Here is a 19,322-nt window from a genome sequence, read left to right as displayed (position 1 = left end):
AAAAAAGGGGCTCATTTTTGACAGTTTTTGGTGTTCTGTGTCTGGAAAAATTGAAATACTTTACAGTGAGTTTATTTTGCAATTGATATCATCATTTTTTATCTTTTACACTGAGTGAAGCTTGAAATCTGCATTCTTAGCCACAGTTGAAGACAAAACAGGACTTTAGAGCTTCTTATATCGAGTCTTTTAACGATGGTCAAGCAAAGCAAGTCAGTTTCAGCACCATCTGGCATCATTTTCTGACATTTTGTTGATTAAATTGAATTGAATCCCAGCATGCACTTATGTTTGCTCGCACAGTTGTCCTACTTTAAGCTGATAAGGCAAGCTTGCTCATATAGAGATTTTACAAACGATACCGATATTTGTGGATTTTGGCTGTTTTTTTTTTGTTGTTTTTTTACCTGAGTTGTGCTGGTGTATGGCAGAAGTGCGAGGGCAGACACAAGGGAAAAGCAGATTTTTTTGTTTTTTGTTTTTTCACTTGCATAACTTTAGATACTTGGGTGTGTAACATGTTACCTTTGCCATATATGTGATGAAAAATAAGGATAAGCCTGTTAAATCCCATCAAGATGAGAAAACTACATTAGAAATTTAAAATTTGATCTTTTTTAATACAAAGTTTTGAGTTTTTCATAATCCCTTCAGTGGGATTTCTGAGGAAACCACTGAATGTAACTGGAATGCTTTTTTGGCATGGAAATGTCCAAGCTGTCCAAACGTATTAATGTGAGCCTTTGCTTGATTATGGACTACACAGTGGTAACTGCCTGTATTTTCACAGCTAGCGTTAGAAGGATATTTGCCAGCTTCTGATTGCAGTTTCTTACCTCTGCTGAGTTTGGCGGGCGGCTCTCTCCGGTAGACCGTAATTCTTGGATCAGATGAAAGCCGGCCTCGCTAAAGAAAGAGCAGACTGGCATGAAGTTTGGCTTCTTCAGCACACCATCATCTCATTGCCTCTGTTTTCCACAACATGTCGTCATTATGTAATGATGGTGCTGTTCTGAGTCACATGCTTTACACTATACCTCAATGTTTAACACAGCTCTAACACTGAAACAACGCTTTTGTTGATGGGACTGTAGCAAATTATGATGAGAGTAGTTGAAGCAGAACTATCGTGCTTGCTGAGTCTCAAAGAAAAACACAACGTTCTTAAAAAACTTAAGAAGCCACTCCAGGTTGTCAGACTAGTTGTTAGTAAGCAGTGTTTTTGTGTGTGGCGATCTCTTATCGCTCAGCTAGTCCTGCAGCTTAAGTCAACAAACATCAGTGCTGTCTGTACTGCAGGTGCTCGATAGTTTGGGCTCTCAGGAGTTTGCAGCGTGGTTCAACCCTGCAGGCTCTTTGTCACGTCCTGCTGCAATTGGGGAGAAGAGTTAGTGTAAGGCCCTCTGCAACAAAGTTTTAGGCAGCTGGTACATAATCAGGATTGACCTGTTGGGGGACGACTACAAACATGAGTATGATTGGTGCAGTAAAGGCAATAAGTCGTTAACTTAATTTACATCATTCATTTAATTTTTCTGTTATTTCTGATAATTCGATAAACAAAAAATACTAATAAAATAATAGTAATAATGCATAAGTAAATAAAATGTCAACATAACTAGTGATAAAATAATCTAATATTGATTGGTGATGATAAGTGTGGTTGGTTGTTTATTAGGATTACTCAAAAGGTTTGGATTAGTGTTTTTTGCTTGGAGGGTCTTGGCTGAACTGGATTAAGTTTCATAGTTGATCGGGATTCCGGAATTTTTTAGTCTTCTTCACCACGATGAGATGAGGCTAAATTGGACATTTTGTGTCATATCTTCACAAATGCAGATGAGATGTGAATAGAGATCATCTTAATGTTAAAAAGAAAATACCACAGACTAATCCCGATTCAGCTATCCTTCTGAATCCAGAAGGATCCTGGATTCATTTTTTCTTTTCTTTTTTTTTATCTGGTGGTCTTAATGAAAAATTTTCATGATGTTGGAACGAGGTTAAATTTTCCTAAACTAAGCTTCCATAAACCTCAGTACTTCTGCATTTGTCAGTATGTGCTTAATGAGCAAAGGTCTTTCAGGTGAGTTCACAGCCAAACTAGCTCGTGTTCACAGTGTGTGTGCTGGGAGCTAGCTGGTGTGCTCCATGTAGCGCTCTCTATCTCTTTATCATTGACCTTTCCACATTCCACAACCTGCCTCTGGAAGTCAGCCCTCATTGGCTGCCACACTGCATGCTTTGTTTGAAGTTGCCGTCGGGATTGGCAGGTTTGTATGTTCCTGGATCTGATACGTTGAGTGGACTAGTTCCTGCTGTATTTTTACTCTCTGAGGAATGTGCCTTATTCTTATGGAGGCTGACACTTTGTAGTCTGTTGGAAAGCTGATAAAGCGTTGGCTTCACAGCACTCTGAGAAACTCCTGATATAAACTGATCTTGTCTTCTGATGGATAAATGGGTCATATTATTATGAACCAGCCAACGGACTATTGTCTTGATGCATGCTAAATCATCCAGGTAAGTAAATCCCAAAAGGTTGATTGTGTTGATCTGGACATAGTGTGTTCAGTGGGAGAAACGCTTCGTCACTCATCCAAGTGACTTCTTCAGTCTCAGCTGACTGCAGGCTTCCCTGTGATCAGTGGTTGTTGATCAATGGTCATGACAATTTGCATGTTAATGATCAAGGAACTGACCTCACAGCCCATTGTTCCTTCAGTGGGCTAGTTTCAGTTACTGTGCAAATGTACTGTTTATAAGACTGGGGAAACCTGCAGTCAGCTGAGACTGAAGAAGTCACTTGGATGAGTGACGAAGCGTTTCTCCCACTGAACATGCTGCGTCCAGATCAACACAATCAACCTTTTGGCAATCGAGTATTTATTAAACTACACACCTTATAATTTCATGATTTAATTGTTCTTAGCTCTGCACTGATACTACAGAATGCACAAAATAATCTACTTCCAAACTATCTAAATTAGAGTTACATTGTGAAGTCATGGAGGAAAAAACTGTTTAAAAAAGTAAACTGTGTACCTGTCAAGGGCATAAACCTGTAGAGTAGTTGTGACTAGAAACTCCAAAAACATATACATAAAAGAAATAACATGATAAACAATGAGGTGGGCCTCTCAGTGTTCATGACAAACTTGTCTTTATCTTTTTACTCTTTCAATGTCCTCTGTAGGCAGAATAAATTGTTTATGCTTATGGCCATTTGTTGGCCCAATAATCTTTGAAATATGCGGGTTATTAAAAAACATATTAAAGAAACATATTCATTTAGTTACTAATTACTTTTCATTTGGACTAAAATAACTTGTGCTTATATTATTAGTCATTATTAAGTATGGCAACAAGGCAACCATAAAAACCTGTAGACCAAATTCAATGTTATTTGAGAGGCCGTGCACTTACTAAAAAGTAGAACAATGTGTCTGTAATCATTTTCAGATTTGCCCATTTATGTTCTCGCCCTGAAATCTGTTTATTTCCCTCTTTTGAAACTAAGCAACCATATCACAATTTTTCTATGAGCAGCTTTTAAACGTGTTTTTAAGCAGCAATGTTAACACAATACATTGGCAAGATTTTTGAGTCTAAGATAATGTGTTTCATCATGTAGTCTTGACATACTCGGCCTCCGCGAGTCCTCCATGTGTTGATGGTTCTGTTGACATTAGCAGGCAGACGTGGTATTTCATAGCAGGCTGGACAGCACTAATTTGAGCCGTACTGGCAGGTCCTGCCATGCCAGAGTGACTCATATTGTCATGTGACAACAAACAACAACAGAAAGACCTAAAAATGTTTCAGCCAGGAAATAGCTCATCATTCATCCTTTGTTTTAACTTTACTTGGTATTTCAGAGTAAATGAATCCATTTTAGGGCTCAAACATCATTCAAACTATAGATTTACAATAAACACAACTAATACCTTATTGATTAGTTGAGTAAATAAACAGATTAGTTGTGACTGTATGTGACTGTATGTTGTGTTGACACCAAAAACAAGGCCAAGTTTTCACACAGCACATCTGCACACAGTAGCTTTGCAATGAGGCAGACTGAGGTGAACTTCAGCTTCATGTGATGTGAACATGGGCGAATCTGTTTGCCTGAGTTAAAAATATAATGCTAAAAAACAGTTAAAGGAACACTTGAACAATTTTAACCCTGAGGGCTGGACTCAAAATCCCACCAAAAGGATTGATGATTTTGGTTTCTTGGTGGCTGTTTTTTTTTTTTAATTGAATAGTTCATTCATCAAATCCAATCTGAGATTTAAATGTTTCCTTTTTTTTCACAAGTATAGTTCAGCTTTGAATATTTTACTTCATTTTGATTCTTTTTGAACCACTTTTGTGGGCAGATGGAGCTGTGTAGTTCAACCTCACTTTTAAATAGAGAGGATGAGAAAGGAGAGGGCCTGGAGAAAAGTAAGTGAAATTGTAGAACTTCATGATAAGGTCTTCAAATTATGTTACTGTAACTTGATTCCAGCTCTTCTTCGTCCCATTAGCTGTTAGGGGGTTTTATGATTTGATTTTATGGAGCCAAACAGTAGTTCATTTTAATCCATTATACTCAGAAAGGCTGGCAAAAGCAGGTAATACTCACTGACCAATGATTTGTGATTTTACAGGTCCTTAGCATAAAGACATGGCACACAAAGTATCCTCAATAGAAATCCTGTCATCCTTTCTGTCACACTTCAGGAATCTCCCGCCACAGGCATATCGTTACCTGTGCTGTCACATGATGTCACTCTGATTATGACAGCACTTGCCCAGTTTCAGCTCTAACCGGTATGACTGCGGTTAAAGGAATCCAGTAATAAAGGCAAACCAATTACCAACATTTAATCTATGGTTTCACTAATAAATACCACATAGTTTACTATTTGAAACTGTTGGTATTTTAAATGATGAACAATAAAGGTGGACAAAAGAAGATATTTGTTACAGATTAAACTTTGAAGTGTTTATGGGTAAAAAACAAAATACTTAAAGTTGAGAAAAAACCCCTCGATGTTTGAGTTCAGGGTTCCTTGAGTGACAGGGCTTCTGCATCACGTGACAACTCAGGTAACAACACCTGTGACAGCAGATTCCGTGTGTGTGACAGGAAGGAAAGCGTGGGAGTGGAAGAAAAAAGGGACATTAACGGCTTTTATTTAAAAGCAGGCAGGACATAAAGTTGTGAATAGATTCGAGCTTACCCGTGCTAATCTCGCTCTCCCTCTCTCCGTCTCTCTCCCCGTGACGTCATGATACTGGGCCGGGTTTGCTGAAACCATAGGAATGCGACGCATTTTGAGTTTTTACGGCCGGGAGCTACAGCGTTCCTGTGTTTGTCTGTGTTTTCACGCTGGCGCTGAGTGTCTTCACTCGTGTCCACTTCGCTGTGTCTTTAAGTAAAGACACAGAGGCGCTTCCTCCGCGGAGCTGAGCTGGATTTCTCCGCGGAAGTAACTTTGCGGCTGCTGCAGGGATCCTCTCCGTGTGCTTTCCCTTCGTCCTCCGCTGCCTTTCCGACATGAGATCAGGTGGATAGTGTGTCCTGCTGGATAAACGGAGTACCTGTGCTTTAAAGTGAGTATCCTCCGCTCTGAACGGCGTGTGAAATTTTACGTTTATCGCGTGGAAAGCCACTGAATAAGCGCGCAGCTCCTCGCTGGGTTGTTTGCGCTGGAAAGTTAATCCGAACAACGAAACTCTGTTGTTGAAATCTCCCCGCGTGGATTAACTGTGAGTCAGGGAAAAAAGCATAATAACTTTATTGTTTGCCTAGTGAGGAGGGGAGGGGGGCAGTGAGAAAGCAAGCAGCAAGGGATGATTCCCCCCCACACACACACACACCACCCGCTGCTCCCATTCAAACCTGTTGCTCACCGCTCATGTTTGCGGCTGTCAGGACAGCTGCTGGACCCCGCTGTCCCGCTCATGTGTCTTTCTCTGCACAAGTGTTGGTGACACATGGAGATAAGAGGGGGAGGATGGCGATTCATTGTGAACCTGTGTTTGTGGTAAGAGTTGTGAGGAAGCTTGGTTTAGCGGGACCTGAACACAAAACGTGAGGTGCAAGTATAATTTTAGCACTGTTTTATTTTTATTAAAAAAATATTAGGCTCCTTCACAAGGGGTAAAATAATGAGTAATAAAACTGTAACTGTAATAAAATTTAGGTTGAAGTTTCAGGATAAGCAGTTTTTCCCACATCTAAACCATTTAGGCCTTCCACTGCAGGAAGCTCAGTGGGGCTGTGATTTTTAAGGCTTTTTTTCAAGTGGGGTTTATATTTAAGTTTAAAATGCTTCTTTCTCTATCACATAGCCAAAAATATCAGGGAAGTGCGGGATTTCTGGTGAGAAAGGTAACCCAGCTGCCTATTCATTTTTCAACTGGAATTATAATTTATTTATTTTCTTTCTTTCTTTTTAAAATTTGTCCAGGACTCAGAGCCTGATCTTACTTCTCTGAAAGAGAAGCATGAAAAGCCTTAATAATAGTTGTATTAACCTGTTTCAGTCATGGTTTCAGGGTTGTATGGAATTTTGTGCATTTCAGCCACTTATTCTGCTTTCTGGAGGGCAAAAAGTGCTACAATAATAGGTGCATGTTCAACACCTCTGTTGGCCCTGCGGTGATGCTGAAGTTTAGACTGTCGTATATAAACTCCGTGTTATGAACAGACTGACGCTGTGAGAGCAGTCAGGAGCTCCAAGGTCACAGAGTGTGCTGTGTCTCTGCACTGCATTTGTAAATCTGAGAAACTTTGGCAGAGAAGTACTGTCCTCTCTCTATCTGTGTGCGTGTGTGTGTGCAGTAGTGAGAGTACAGGCTATTAGTTATCAGCCCTGATTCTGCAGAAGAAAGCTAATGAAAGCACACCACAACAACAGTGACAACTACCAGCAAACAGCAGAGGTAATCAGAACCCTGCAGTTCGCTTTCTGGTGCTTCACTCTTTAAACCCCCCTCTGTTTTCCATCTCACTCCAGAGTTGTTACCTGTGTATTCAGCTTTGGTGATACAAGGCGTGAGAAATTACCGCCTGACAAACATTCGGGTGAGTTTTTTGTTCTTGCCTGGCAACTCTGTACTCCACCATTTGCATTGGCAGGTTACCAGGTATCATTTAGAGATCATTTAATACCTCAGCCCTAGAAAATGTGCCTGGCTGTTAAATTTAAAGCGTTTATCAGTCATTGTGGCTTCATGTAAACATGAGAGTTCCTGTGCTTTAATTAAACATATTCCCACGGTCCAACAGCTTTAAGATAGGTCAGCAATATTTGAAGGGGCCTTCAAACTTGTGAAAACCAAATAAAAATGTACAGAACTGATCTGATATCTAATTATTTGTAAGGTTTTTTTTGTTTGAGGGTTGTTGTTTTTTTTATAGATTGAGAGACTTTTTTTACTCCACATTAGCAAAACTGGATGGTCTTACTTGCAAATGTAACTTTCATATTTTCAGAATTTATTAATTGCGGCACTTTTTCCTTCTTTGGTAAAGCCAGCGAGATTGTGACATTGTTATACATCATTATATCTGCTTTTCTGCTTATTTTTAAGTGTTTTATTAATGAAAATAGATATTAGTCTTTAGTTGGTGAAAATGACAATACTGGTTTCTTTGCAGGAAGGTCACTGACTAACAAGTTACTACATGGGGTGATGAACATCTGTGCTACTTGGCATAATAGTCTAATTTATAACGCTGCCTTAAAGATATAGTTTGACTTTCTGAAGTTTAGCAACACCTGAGTGCTGTAAGTGCATCCTTAGAAAGTTAGCTATGTGAGGTATGTCTGAATGGAGAAAAACAATTAGCTTGGAGGGGAAAAACTGTAGTGCATGCAGAGCAGGTGTCCTTAACTAATTATGCCAATAAAATATAACATTCACTGGCGGGTGGCAGTGTTTTACCTGTAGTTCTGGTGATGTTATACTTCTGTTTTCATCTCAGGGAGGCTTTGCATTTTCTTAAATAGAATGAGGTGTTAATGATTTGACTGCTTAAATAATGATGGCATTACCTTGTTTCACTATCTTGTGGTGCAAATTGGTATTGCAGCAAAGTGCTAGTGCGTGGTTGTACTTGATATCTGTTCTTGATATCTCCTCAAGTCATAGTGGCTGTTTCTTCACACCCTGTTGATAGCTTTAGTTAAATTTAGAGAGGAAAAGAATAATACTAATAAAAATTAACTTTATAGTATCTTTCCAACTGAAAATGGTACGAATGTTTCACATATAGGCAAAGCAAAGAGTCGCTGCTACCTGATTTAAAAGGAAAATAGACATTTTTGTGTTATTTATGATGAAAAGAAATGCATTTTATACTCAGTAACTTCTTAAAAATCAAAGTCCTGGTGATTTTCCTTTGATCCGGAAGACTTGAACCTAAAATCTGTTTCAGGTGCTATTTAAGATTTTGCTTTATCTTAAATAACCACTGAAAAATCAGGCTTTTCATACTGCTCCATCATAAATGGACTGTGACTGCCATTTAGCCAACTGATGCTGTTTATAGAAAGAGAGAAGAAGAGAGACATTTGTAAGTTAAATAGAGCCACATCAAACGTATGTCTGCAGTACAATCAGAGGGATCATTCCTAACAAATCCCTCTGTGTACTGTATATTTGGATCTGGTGCCAGTTCAGAAGCAGCCTTTCATAGTGCGGTCCCCGTCATTACACCGCCTCTCGATGTCTCTCAGAGTGCAGACCACCCATAATGTACAATACGTGAAACAGGCCGGAGGACAGCAGCTTCGTCCAGAGCTCATCAGCCCGGCTCTCCCCCACTGACCAGACAGGCTTTCTCACGGTTCAGCCAGGCATACAGCAGAGGAGGTTAAATTAAGGAGGGGGAGGAGATGGAAAACGCTTAAAGGGAAAAGGAGAACAGGGAGATGGAGATATTGAAGGGAATTTTGGGAGCAGATTGAGAGCTAAATGGCGGGTGGTGGGGAGAGAGGATGATGAGAGATGGATTTTTTTTTTTGTTTGCAGTAGGAGGGAGGGGAAAATACAGGGGAGCTGTAACTACACTGATTGTTGTGTTTAGGGAGGGATGTGCTTGTTTTGCTCAGAGAGGACAAATTATAGATGTTTGAGGGGGTGATGCAGTGCAGTCCTGTCCCATTTTGCCTATTTGTGACAACCAAACAATCAAGAGCTCAACCAAGCAGGACACTTCCTGTCCAGCCCAGCTGTGCCAGCCACAGTCAGGTCCAGAAATACTGGGCCTGTGTAATTCCTAAACAGTTGATGCAGAAAGTCTGGACTTTGTTTTAAAGTCAACTGTGGTGGTGGACAAATATTTATGACCGCACCATGTGCTGCCTAGATGTTAGTTGTCCAGTTTATTTAATCCATTTGCACATGTGAGATTGTTTTGGAGTGATTCAGATCTCTGATCAAATAGGGCTGTGCGATTTGACCAAAATCTCATATCCCGATATAAGACATCGATAACGATATAAATCACAAAAATTTAACATTTTCTGTAAATTCTGTGCAGCTCCACTTGCGTGAAGTGTTTCCAGCTGGGCGTCGTGTAGCTGGAGTCGAATGTTTTAACCGATGCTTGAAACTGTACATGCCGTTTTCTTTGTAAGCATTTATTACACGGCGTGCTGCGGGGAAAAGCCTGTTCCAACGTTTGAGTGTATGGTTTATTTTTTTAGCACCTGGCGGCTCTTTTTGGCTTCTCATCTGTAAACACCCTTCATACTCTTTCATGTGATTCAATTTATTTTGAAAAGTCTCAAAAGGATCTTGAACTTTATTGTGAAAGGTTTATGTGTAAACTAAACCAGCGGACACGCGATGGTTTTACCATCGTTGTTGCTAACGACAACGCATAAAAACAGGCGCTTGTCCGTCAGTAGTGTGGTTATATTAAATATAAAAGAAAGAGAGAACTTTAAGAAATTAATATATCCACTACAGTGACCATCAAAACGATGAAAAAATATTGCCGTAAACGTTTATTTTGCGACGCCACGAAACAAGCGATAGCGTAAAATGAAACGATAGATGTTTTTATATCGTCATCCGATATATATCGTTATATCGAAAAGCTTGTTAGGCAGATTTTACTTGCATACAATGAAATTGCTTTTCAAACGAAGCTCAGTTAAAACTTTTACTCACTTCTGCAAAAAAACCCGCTTGGCTGCTAAATTATGCAGAGCATTCAGTCACTTAGTTACGTTAACCTCTGGTTGAAGTTCATATCTGTTATATATTTTCTGTATTCTCTATTTCAACTTTTTTTTTAAACAGTAAAAGCTAGAAGAGTGGTGTCTGGTTTGGTCTCCAAACACATTAATTTATGTGTTTGTTTTGAGATCAGTGGGCTTTTATAGGCCAAGATGTTAAAGAAATATGCAACTTCAGCAAAATGTTTTTTTTACTAACAAGCATATTTATTTTTGTGCCAATAGTTTGAGACCTTTTATGAATAGTATAACAAAACATTTTAATTGTCACTTATGACTTTGTCTTCCAGCATTCATGAAAAAAGGATAAACAGTCTTTTTTTTTCATTAATTATATTTATGTTCGTGTTGTTGTTGTTGTTATTTTGACCCCTTTCTTAAAGCTGAAACTTGCAGTTTAATTCAGATCGTGTCTCTGTGACAGGAGGAGATCCTTCCATCAACAAAATCTGTCAAGAGGAAGTTAAAGATTTCAAAAGGTGAAGATGAGGAACAATCTTTCATGGTTTCACCTTCGTCTTTGGAGTTTTCTCCTTTGGTCTGATTTTGGCAGCGCGTAGCTAAGGTGTTGGCAGGCTGTCAGCTGTCTGTCTTGTAATTTAGTTTAAGTTCAGATCCAGTCAAATCAGCTGTTCACTGATCATATATAACAGAAAGTGTGGGTTAAGGCAGTGAGCCTCTATCCCCTTACATAACAGTAGTAGTATTTTTCCATCAATTTTGGCTGTTTGATAAACAAAAATGTACCTGGTTATTCTTCAGGTTAGTGCACTTGAATGGACCGTTTTTAACACGCTCATTCTGTGTTGTGTGCTGGAATGAATGAGTTACTGACTCATCTCTGTTGTTATTTTGTCCTGACAGGCTTGTGCAGTTATCATCTCCTGATTGAACTGCATGCCTGGACTCACTTGTCCTTTCATGTAAACTTTGTCTTTGCGCCCACACACTTAGGTTTGTTCATGCAACAGTGAAGCAACCTGTGAGAGAAGAAGGTTTGCTCTCAAATCAAACGGGATCTCTGAGGTCAGAGCTCCATAATCTGTTTATTGTTTGCCTCTCGGCCTTTGTTACTTATGAATCTTATCATTTCTTGGCTCTTGAAGGCCGCAGTAAAATCTTGTTTTTTACCCGCAGCCATTTGGCTCAGAGCTCCGCATATTTCCAAATGCAAGAGAAAGAAAAAGCAGAGGATTTGAAAGCCGCAGGGCTTTTTGATTCAAGGCCAGACCGCCACAAATATGAGATGCTCAATGTCATTATCAGCCCTCACATGTGTTTTTTGTACTGATTTCCTGTATGTAACAGGCCCCTGTGCTTTGTTGTATATTACAACTTAATCCGTCAGATAACTGTTTGTATTTAAATGTAGGAGTATAAGGTTTGTGTTACTGTAGTGTAGTAATCCTCCTCAGTCTTTTGTCATAACTTTTTATCCTTCCTTTAGGCAGTGCTTTCTTTCAGTTCCTTTCAGTTCAGATGCATTGACTGACTGTTTTGGTGTCTCAGCCCAAACACTAATGATAGGCCTCTGTGGTGATTTATTCTCCTCTCCCTGTTGTCACCAGACTCATTATAACTGGAAAGAGGCATTTATCATCCATGTTGTAACTGTGCTGTTGCAAGTCAGCTGCGAGTCAGTTCTGCTAATGGGAATTAAATCCAGAGTTGGGAGCTGGGTGGGGATTCCAGGGAAAAAACTGAATATGTGTTCAAGTGTGAAGCTAAATTTTTTGATCTGGTCAAAAAAAGTCTGCATGCTTCAGCTTTGCTCACTAAACCTAAAGCAATAAGAGTGGCTGTTGTCACACATGACTTCCAGATGCTGTTGTTTGTTTTTTAGCATTATTAGCATTAGCACCAGTGTTAGCTTTCCCTGTCTGCTTGTGAAATGCTGACTTGTTGACTCTGTTTCTCGTATTTTAAGGTTCTGCAGTTCTTCATGTCGTGTTATTTGAACAGAGGCGAGCTCCCAAAAACTGTTACTCGGCCCCTCAAAAGTTTTGTGATCAGTATTCATGCGTAGTAGGTCTCACAGTTTTCAGTGTGGACAATAAGCTTCCGAGTAAAACAAACCACACAGCAACATATTAATGACAGCATTTGTCCATCAGGGACCCTCAACAGGAACTTTTATTGAGGACAGTTTAACCCTCATCCCACTTTCCTGTTCTGATGTGTTGATATTAGCCTAACCACAGCTCTGTAGTTAGCTAGTCCAACATCACTAACTCCTGAAGTGATCATTTTATTGGAGCTGAAGAAATTTGGACCATTTTGTATTTGTTTACTTTTAGGAACTGAATCAGCATTTGGAAATGGTGATAGCGACAGACTTCTAATCTAATTCCTCCTGACCTTCTCCAGTCATTCATACAGAGACATAAACATAACAAGCGCTTCTTGTACAGATGTCACTAAAATTCGTAGAAGAGAATAAAAAAATAGGTTAATGACCTTTGAAAATGGATCTCTCTTTACAGTTTACATTTTATAGTTGTCCTGTAACTTCAATGGTTGTTGATATAAGAGATGATGAAGGAAAAATACTTGAATTTAAAGCAAGGAAATATTGACTAAATATAGAAAAACTTAAATTATTTGATTATTTGTGAGATTTCACTGAGCACTGAAAATTATTTCATAGAAATACAGAACAGAGTTTAATTTAAATAATATTTTTTTTAAACTTTTCTCTAAAGCTTGGTTCTTATTTACAGTATGAACTGGTAATGAGTCTGTATCTCTTTCTGTTTTCATCTTAGTTCATCTCTTTTCCAATGGAATCTGTCTTTGATAATCCTGTTGAGAAAACTGAGATAACAGCTTTGCATATATAAATCACAGCTGATCTGTCTACCATTCATTTCATTAGATTTTTTATCCTATCAAGAGGAAATAGCCTTTTTCAGACACGTTCATATTACTGGAAATACTTGGTTTGTTTTAAGGGGAAGCTTCCTGGATAGAGTGCAAGGGAGGCAAAACACATGACACTCGTTTACTCAACCGCTATCTACGCTGTTCTCATATGCACCACATGTCAGGAGCTGTCGGCTTTAAGATCTGCTGCATCCCATCTGACTGTGTTGGGAATTCACCTACCTCAACCTCTCTTAAATAACTGCATACTTGTCATAGACTTGTGACTTAATAATAATGATAGTAATGGATTGCATTTATATAGCACTTTTCGGGGCCCTCAAAGCGCTTTACAATTCCACTATTCATTCACTCTCACATTCACACACTGGTGGAGGCAAGCTTGCTCGGAGTTCCCACTCAAATTCATTGAAGTTTATATTTATCACGAGTTGCATACATGGCTTTTTGATGGTTGTAATCATCTCTTGTCTTTCATGTTTCTCTTGTTTCCTGCTTCACTTGTCTGACCTCTGGTAGCTAGTATCATGCTGTTCTTGACAGATATCCTAGAGGTTATTCTGCAGGTGTCGAAGGGAGGGGGAAACGGACAATAGTTTCCAGTTCCTTTATAGCTGTGCTTCCAGTCCAGATGATATATAATCTCTTCAGCAAGTTTGGGCTTTACCTCAGGGTCTCTCCTAGTTAGACCTCCCCGGGACCTCGTTAGCTTGTTTCTTCTGACACAAAGGAGCAGTGTCTCTACTGCGAGCTCCTCACCCGATCTCTGAGGATTAACCCAGCAGACTCGTTTTTGGGTAACTAAATGGAGCTCATGACTGGGGATACACTGATCCAACTTTTTCCAGTTGAAATGTGATACCAATACCTTGGTTTTGATTATCTGCTGGTACTGACTTCTGATAAAGTGTTAATGTTGAATTAATAAACTTTCTTCCTCACTAGGAGGAAGAGACTGTGAGTCTTTCCCTAGGGTGTAAGGAAGCATCAAGCTAAGGTTAAAATTTATTTTCGTAAGTAGGTAAAATAAAAGGTATTTATTAATAAAATATTGTAGTAACAACAGGACCAAGAGGAAGCTGCACCGGTTTCTCACACTCCATCTTCCCATCAGTTGTGAATATGATGCTGAGATACCTGAACCTCCTGTGTTTACAGCACCCGCTCATCCCTGGCACACAGGGAACCGTCAACAAGAAATAAATGTTCAATCAACTTAATGATTGAACATTTGAAGATCATGAGCATTTCTACTTTGATCCATCATTTAACATTTGCCTGCGCCATTCATCGGCTGCTTTCGCACATCTGGCAAATCGAGTGAGGTTTTAAGATTTGACTGGAATACTTTTCTTTTTTTTAGTCCTTGGGTTTTCCTTTAGTTCTTGATTATTTCTATTTTCATTTTGTGTGCTCATTAAAATGCTTAGAGTACTTTGTAGGTACAGTTAGTTTTTTCTTTGCCGACGTTGATCCTGATTTATTTTTCTGTACTGATGTCCTCTGTCTGTGCTGCGTCGTTGGCTCTGAACCTCTCATTTCTCATTGTGTTTCTAGGCGGGTCTCACTTCACTTCAAACGCTCCTGCTGTGAAAGACTTTATTACCACAGCAGCCTGTGAGCTCAGCAACATGATTCATGCTCTGTTAACTTGTGACCCGCCCAGATCGCCCTCTGAATTGCCTCATCACGCCCTCTATCCCCCCCATCCTTACATCCCAGCATCTTTTTCATCACTTTGTTTTCGACTTTCTCCTGTTTTTTGTTCTTTTCATGAGCAAATGGAGCGAATGAGCACAGTATTTTGTAGAAAGCAGCTGTTTTTAACAAGCCAGCTGAGTCATTACATCCTCAGAATCCTTCTTGTGCAATGAAGCCGTGTACGATTTTACTGTCCTACTATAAATATACTACAACTGAATTTTTTCTTAGTCATAGACTCTCGGAGTGGTGATGGTACACAAACCAGCCACACAATGATGATGTTGGATTCAGACTTTTCCCTATCACTTAAACTGTTCAACTAAACTAATAATGAACACGACTAATAATGAATAACCAGAACTGCAAAAGACAGTGAGGAGTAATGCCAGTGCTGAGAGGGACCCATCAGGCTCTACCTTTTGTCTTTATATGCAAGCAGAGGATCGTTTGCAGCAAATCACAACGACTGATGCTGAATGTTGTTCGCAGAAACAAAAATCACACAGAAGAAAATAAGATTTAGCCTTTTAGATTGTGATATTTGGAGTGGGTATAAAATTGATTTGGTTCAGCACATCTGTGTAGTTCAGAAAACATTTACTGTGATTTTAACATTTTTTGCACTGCTTCATTAAGTACATCCAAAAAAATCATCAGGTGATTTCGCTGAGGTGGGAACTTTTCAGATTTGACTTTTTTAAATATGTAATGAGCACGCTGCTCCACCTCACCTGTCAGTCACCTGCTTTACCTGATTCCCCTGCTTGACTACAGGGAGTGGCTCTTTTCATACTGGATCCAGACTGCTGTTTTCTAACATATGCTGGTTTTTGTTTCAGTCAACCACAACAGCAGGTGATTTTATTAAGGTCACTAGCTAAGTGTGGACATCTGTCAAACATGAGAAAACATCATTGGCGGGACAGACTGCCAGTTTATTACATGGCTTTTTTTCCACTTGCACGATCTGTTGAGCCTCACGTGGGCCTGTGCTCATGTTGTCAAGTATCAGGGACACGTGGAGGCTTTTTCTGGGAGCAGGATGGCAGAACCCTCAGCTGAAGTAAAAAGCGAGTGTCAATCCTGAGTCGGGCCTCACAGTCCTTCCAACAAGTTAAATATCGAAAATATTAAAACCACTTCTTTTTTTCGTCGTCTTATGGCCATCTAATATGAGTCCTCAAAGGAAAATGTTGCAGGATGAGATAAAGGGCGTTCTGAGACATCCTCCCACTTGCACACGGTGATAAGTTGAAATCACAATTATTTTTAAGTGATAAGTGCAGAATCGTGTATTTGTCTGTTTTATCTGGCAAAATGTGAGCTGTTAATGACTCACTACAGAGTATGTACGTGACACGCCGCGAGTGCTGCCAAAACTGGCCCAAAATCACATTCGATTAATGGTTAAAAAGAAACAGGATTTTGAATCATTTGACTCTCGATTAACGTCTGCGAGAGGCCAAAGCAGTACAACAAAAGATGACTCGATTAGTATGTTTGTTTCAGCCTAATCATGTTTTTAAAAACGAATTGAGTCTGTCTCTCCAAAAACACACAAATTTACACTGACAAGCAAAGCAAAGATTTAAATACTTTTTTACGAATAAAAATATCTGCTAAGAAAAAAGCTCTCAGAGTTGACTGAAAGTACTTTTGCTTTGTCTTAATAGTAACATTGGTAGGAAACACCCGGTTATGACCTGCAGATTTCTTGAAACTGTTTGATATTTGAGTTTACTTCTGCCGAGCTTGAAGCTCCAGCAATTCTTACTGTGTAGAACACCTTTATTTGACTGACCGGTTTCAGTTTGTGGACTTCATCAGGTTCATCATAAAACAGAGAGCCACATGGGGGAGAGAGAGAAGCGCTTTAAATATGATAAATGAAAAAAGAAAACTTAAAATAAACAAATGGTATAACTGAGTGTTTAAAGAACAGGTAAAACAGAACACATGATAAAAGGAGCTTAATCAAACATACGATGCAAATTAAACCCGAGGCATTTTAAAACCATGACAAGAAAATTGAGACTTTTAGAAAGTGATTCATTGAGAAGACTTCATCCACAGCCTCTAAAACCCTTAAATGAGATGTGACTTTCAAAGCTTGACAGCAGTTGTTTTCGAGCGTCGCTGCCTGTGAGCATGCATGTGTGTTTTACATATTTTACTTGGGAGTTTTACATTTGCATTTTCTCCTTACTGTTACTTTCTGTTAGCCTTCATCCCTTTCCACCTTCCTCCACACAGGTCTGATGCTCGGCCACAGCTGCCATCATGTTTGCCAAAAAGAAGAAGTCTCGTATCCAGATCTCAGCTCCGTCCAACTTTGAGCACCGTGTGCACACGGACTTTGACGAGCAGGAGCAGAAGTTTGTCGGGCTGCCGCGGCAATGGCAGTCACTCATCGAAGACACGGCGCAGAGGCCCAAACCCTTTATCGACGCGACCATCATCACTACCGTAGAACCGCGAAAGGTGAGCGAAAATCAGAGATTGAGTTTATCATACTGATTCTTTAGTGATAGACGATCTAAAATATTCTCGTGATTGTAGTTTTCAGTCATTTTTATACAAAAACAACACACGTGTAACCTGCTAACTTTACAGATTGTAATGCATCCTCCGTTTTTTTTCTTTCTTTTTTTTAAATCTCCAGACCATCGTACGCGGCAGCAGGATGGGAACAGAGTCTCTAACATGGCTGCTGGATGAGTTCGACACCATGTCCGTTACTCGCTCCAACTCCCTGCGGCGCGGGAGTCCTCCAACACACCCTCGCAGGGACTCGAGCTCTTCAGGAGGAGGTGGAGGGCAGGAGAACGGAGATCCTCAACACAGACACTACTCAGACAGACAAGACAGGTGAGACGATGAACTACAGCTCCCCGTGGAGTGATAATCGTGCACATTTGCCTCGTTCCAGCTTCCTCGGAAGTTGGATGCCGGAACTGTTGAGTGCGTTCTCGTAAAGTCGAAAAAACGGAAAAGCAGGGTTTGTTTTGCTTCTTAGCAAGGTAGAGCAATTCATCCATTACTACCAATACAGCATAAAACAAAACACCACTGCAGCACGTTCATGGATGCATCCTAATCTCTGGACTATCCATAGCTTATTTAGTGAGTCACAAATGCACAACAGTGGCAGTACAGATTACAAGTTTTGCATATTTTAATACTGCTTACGTTCACTGCCACCATTTTGGATTGTTAACTCGGGTTGATGAGGCTGAGATAAGGGCGTGTTCCAATTCTGACTTCCTCTGGAAGGCACCATTACCCCCTACACACCAAATGTTTTCAGGACCAGCTAAAGAAAGCTTACTCATGAGTATTGGATTACTTAAGTAGGAGTGAAGAAACTTAGTAAATTGTCATGAAATCTAAACTATACTGAAATGATATTGTGTACTTACCATAAATGTTCTTTTATATTTTAAGTAGTTTTTGTGTTAAGTTTCAGTTTTTGATTACTCTGTTTGTTTATCTTTTGTTTTGTTTTATTACGTGGCATTTTTTCAGGTTGTCAGCACAGTCATGTAGACATCCCAGTCTCAATAAACATCTGCAGCAAAGGAAAAAAATGAAGATATTGTCTGAGTTTTTTTATTTTGACTGAAATGACCTCCGTTTACAAAAAATAATTAAACAGAAAGAAAACTGTACGGGAAATGTCTTTGCTTTCGTTCTTCTTGACACAACCTGCCTAATGAGGCTTCAGTCCTTTTGTTCATTCAGATTTGGCATGTCAACATGACCGTGAGTCTTCTGTCTTCACTGCAAGCTATGTTTATATCATAAAGTCTATTTTGAACAGACAAACACCCTCTGTAATAAACTGTAATAAGTAAAAATACTAAAACTCAACTGGAAACAACTTGAAAATAAATAAAATGCAAAATAAAGGAGAAATGCAAATTAATGAAATAATATAAAGTTATTATAAATCTGTTCTGTATTTACATTTGTGTCGATGTGATTTTCAGAGACCGACTCAGACAAGACCAGCAGAGCGGAGGTGACCCCCGCCACCAAGGTCAGCGCGGAGTCCGTCCTCCTCAGACAGATGAGGTGATCCAGGGCCGCCCCCAACAGCAGCCCCGGGGTCAAGAGCCCAACAGAGCCCAGAGGGACAGACAAGGCCCCCCTCCTCCCCCTCACAGAGACAGACAGCCTCGGGACAGAGACCAGGTAGACACGGAAGAACCTGGATTCACATTCACAGCTGTATTATTATTTTTAAGGCTGTTTGATGCTCAGTTCTTGCCCAGTTTTCTTCTGATTGACTCCCCCCTCACAAACAGAAGGCGTCATCACATTTATCCAAAATTAGGGGGGGAAAATGTTGAAACTGAGAGTAATCTGAAGCCTTTTGCTTCACACTGATATCATGATTGGAAATTTGGGCATGTTTGACATGAATATTATAACAAAAGGTCGGTTGTGGTTCAGTTTGACCCCTTGCTCCTTTAGCCCACATATTCT

The 19,322-nt window shown here is 39.7% G+C and overlaps 1 protein-coding gene across 2 annotated transcripts in view; it reads left to right on the top strand.

The window, feature by feature from the left end:
- The window catches only part of pak4 (p21 protein (Cdc42/Rac)-activated kinase 4), a 37,734-nt gene that overhangs the window by 6,319 nt on the left and 12,093 nt on the right, over positions 1 to 19,322 (top strand). The window contains exons 1-4 of one of the 2 annotated variants that reach the window (XM_005744968.2): positions 5,305 to 5,604; positions 17,088 to 17,315; positions 17,497 to 17,702; positions 18,824 to 19,028. In XM_005744968.2, the coding sequence (XP_005745025.1) occupies positions 17,115 to 17,315; positions 17,497 to 17,702; positions 18,824 to 19,028 (612 nt within the window). In that variant the 5' untranslated portion in view covers positions 5,305 to 5,604; positions 17,088 to 17,114. Of the gene's footprint in view, positions 1 to 5,304; positions 5,605 to 17,087; positions 17,316 to 17,496; positions 17,703 to 18,823; positions 19,029 to 19,322 lie in introns of those variants that run through there. The other variant, XM_005744967.1, reaches the window with a different exon arrangement.

This window comes from Pundamilia nyererei, unplaced genomic scaffold (assembly GCF_000239375.1).
Source record: "Pundamilia nyererei isolate P.nyererei 1_Seehausen unplaced genomic scaffold, PunNye1.0 scaffold00152, whole genome shotgun sequence".
Classification (NCBI taxonomy): Eukaryota; Metazoa; Chordata; class Actinopteri; order Cichliformes; family Cichlidae; genus Pundamilia; species Pundamilia nyererei.
This window is presented reverse-complemented; position numbering and strand designations above follow the sequence as displayed.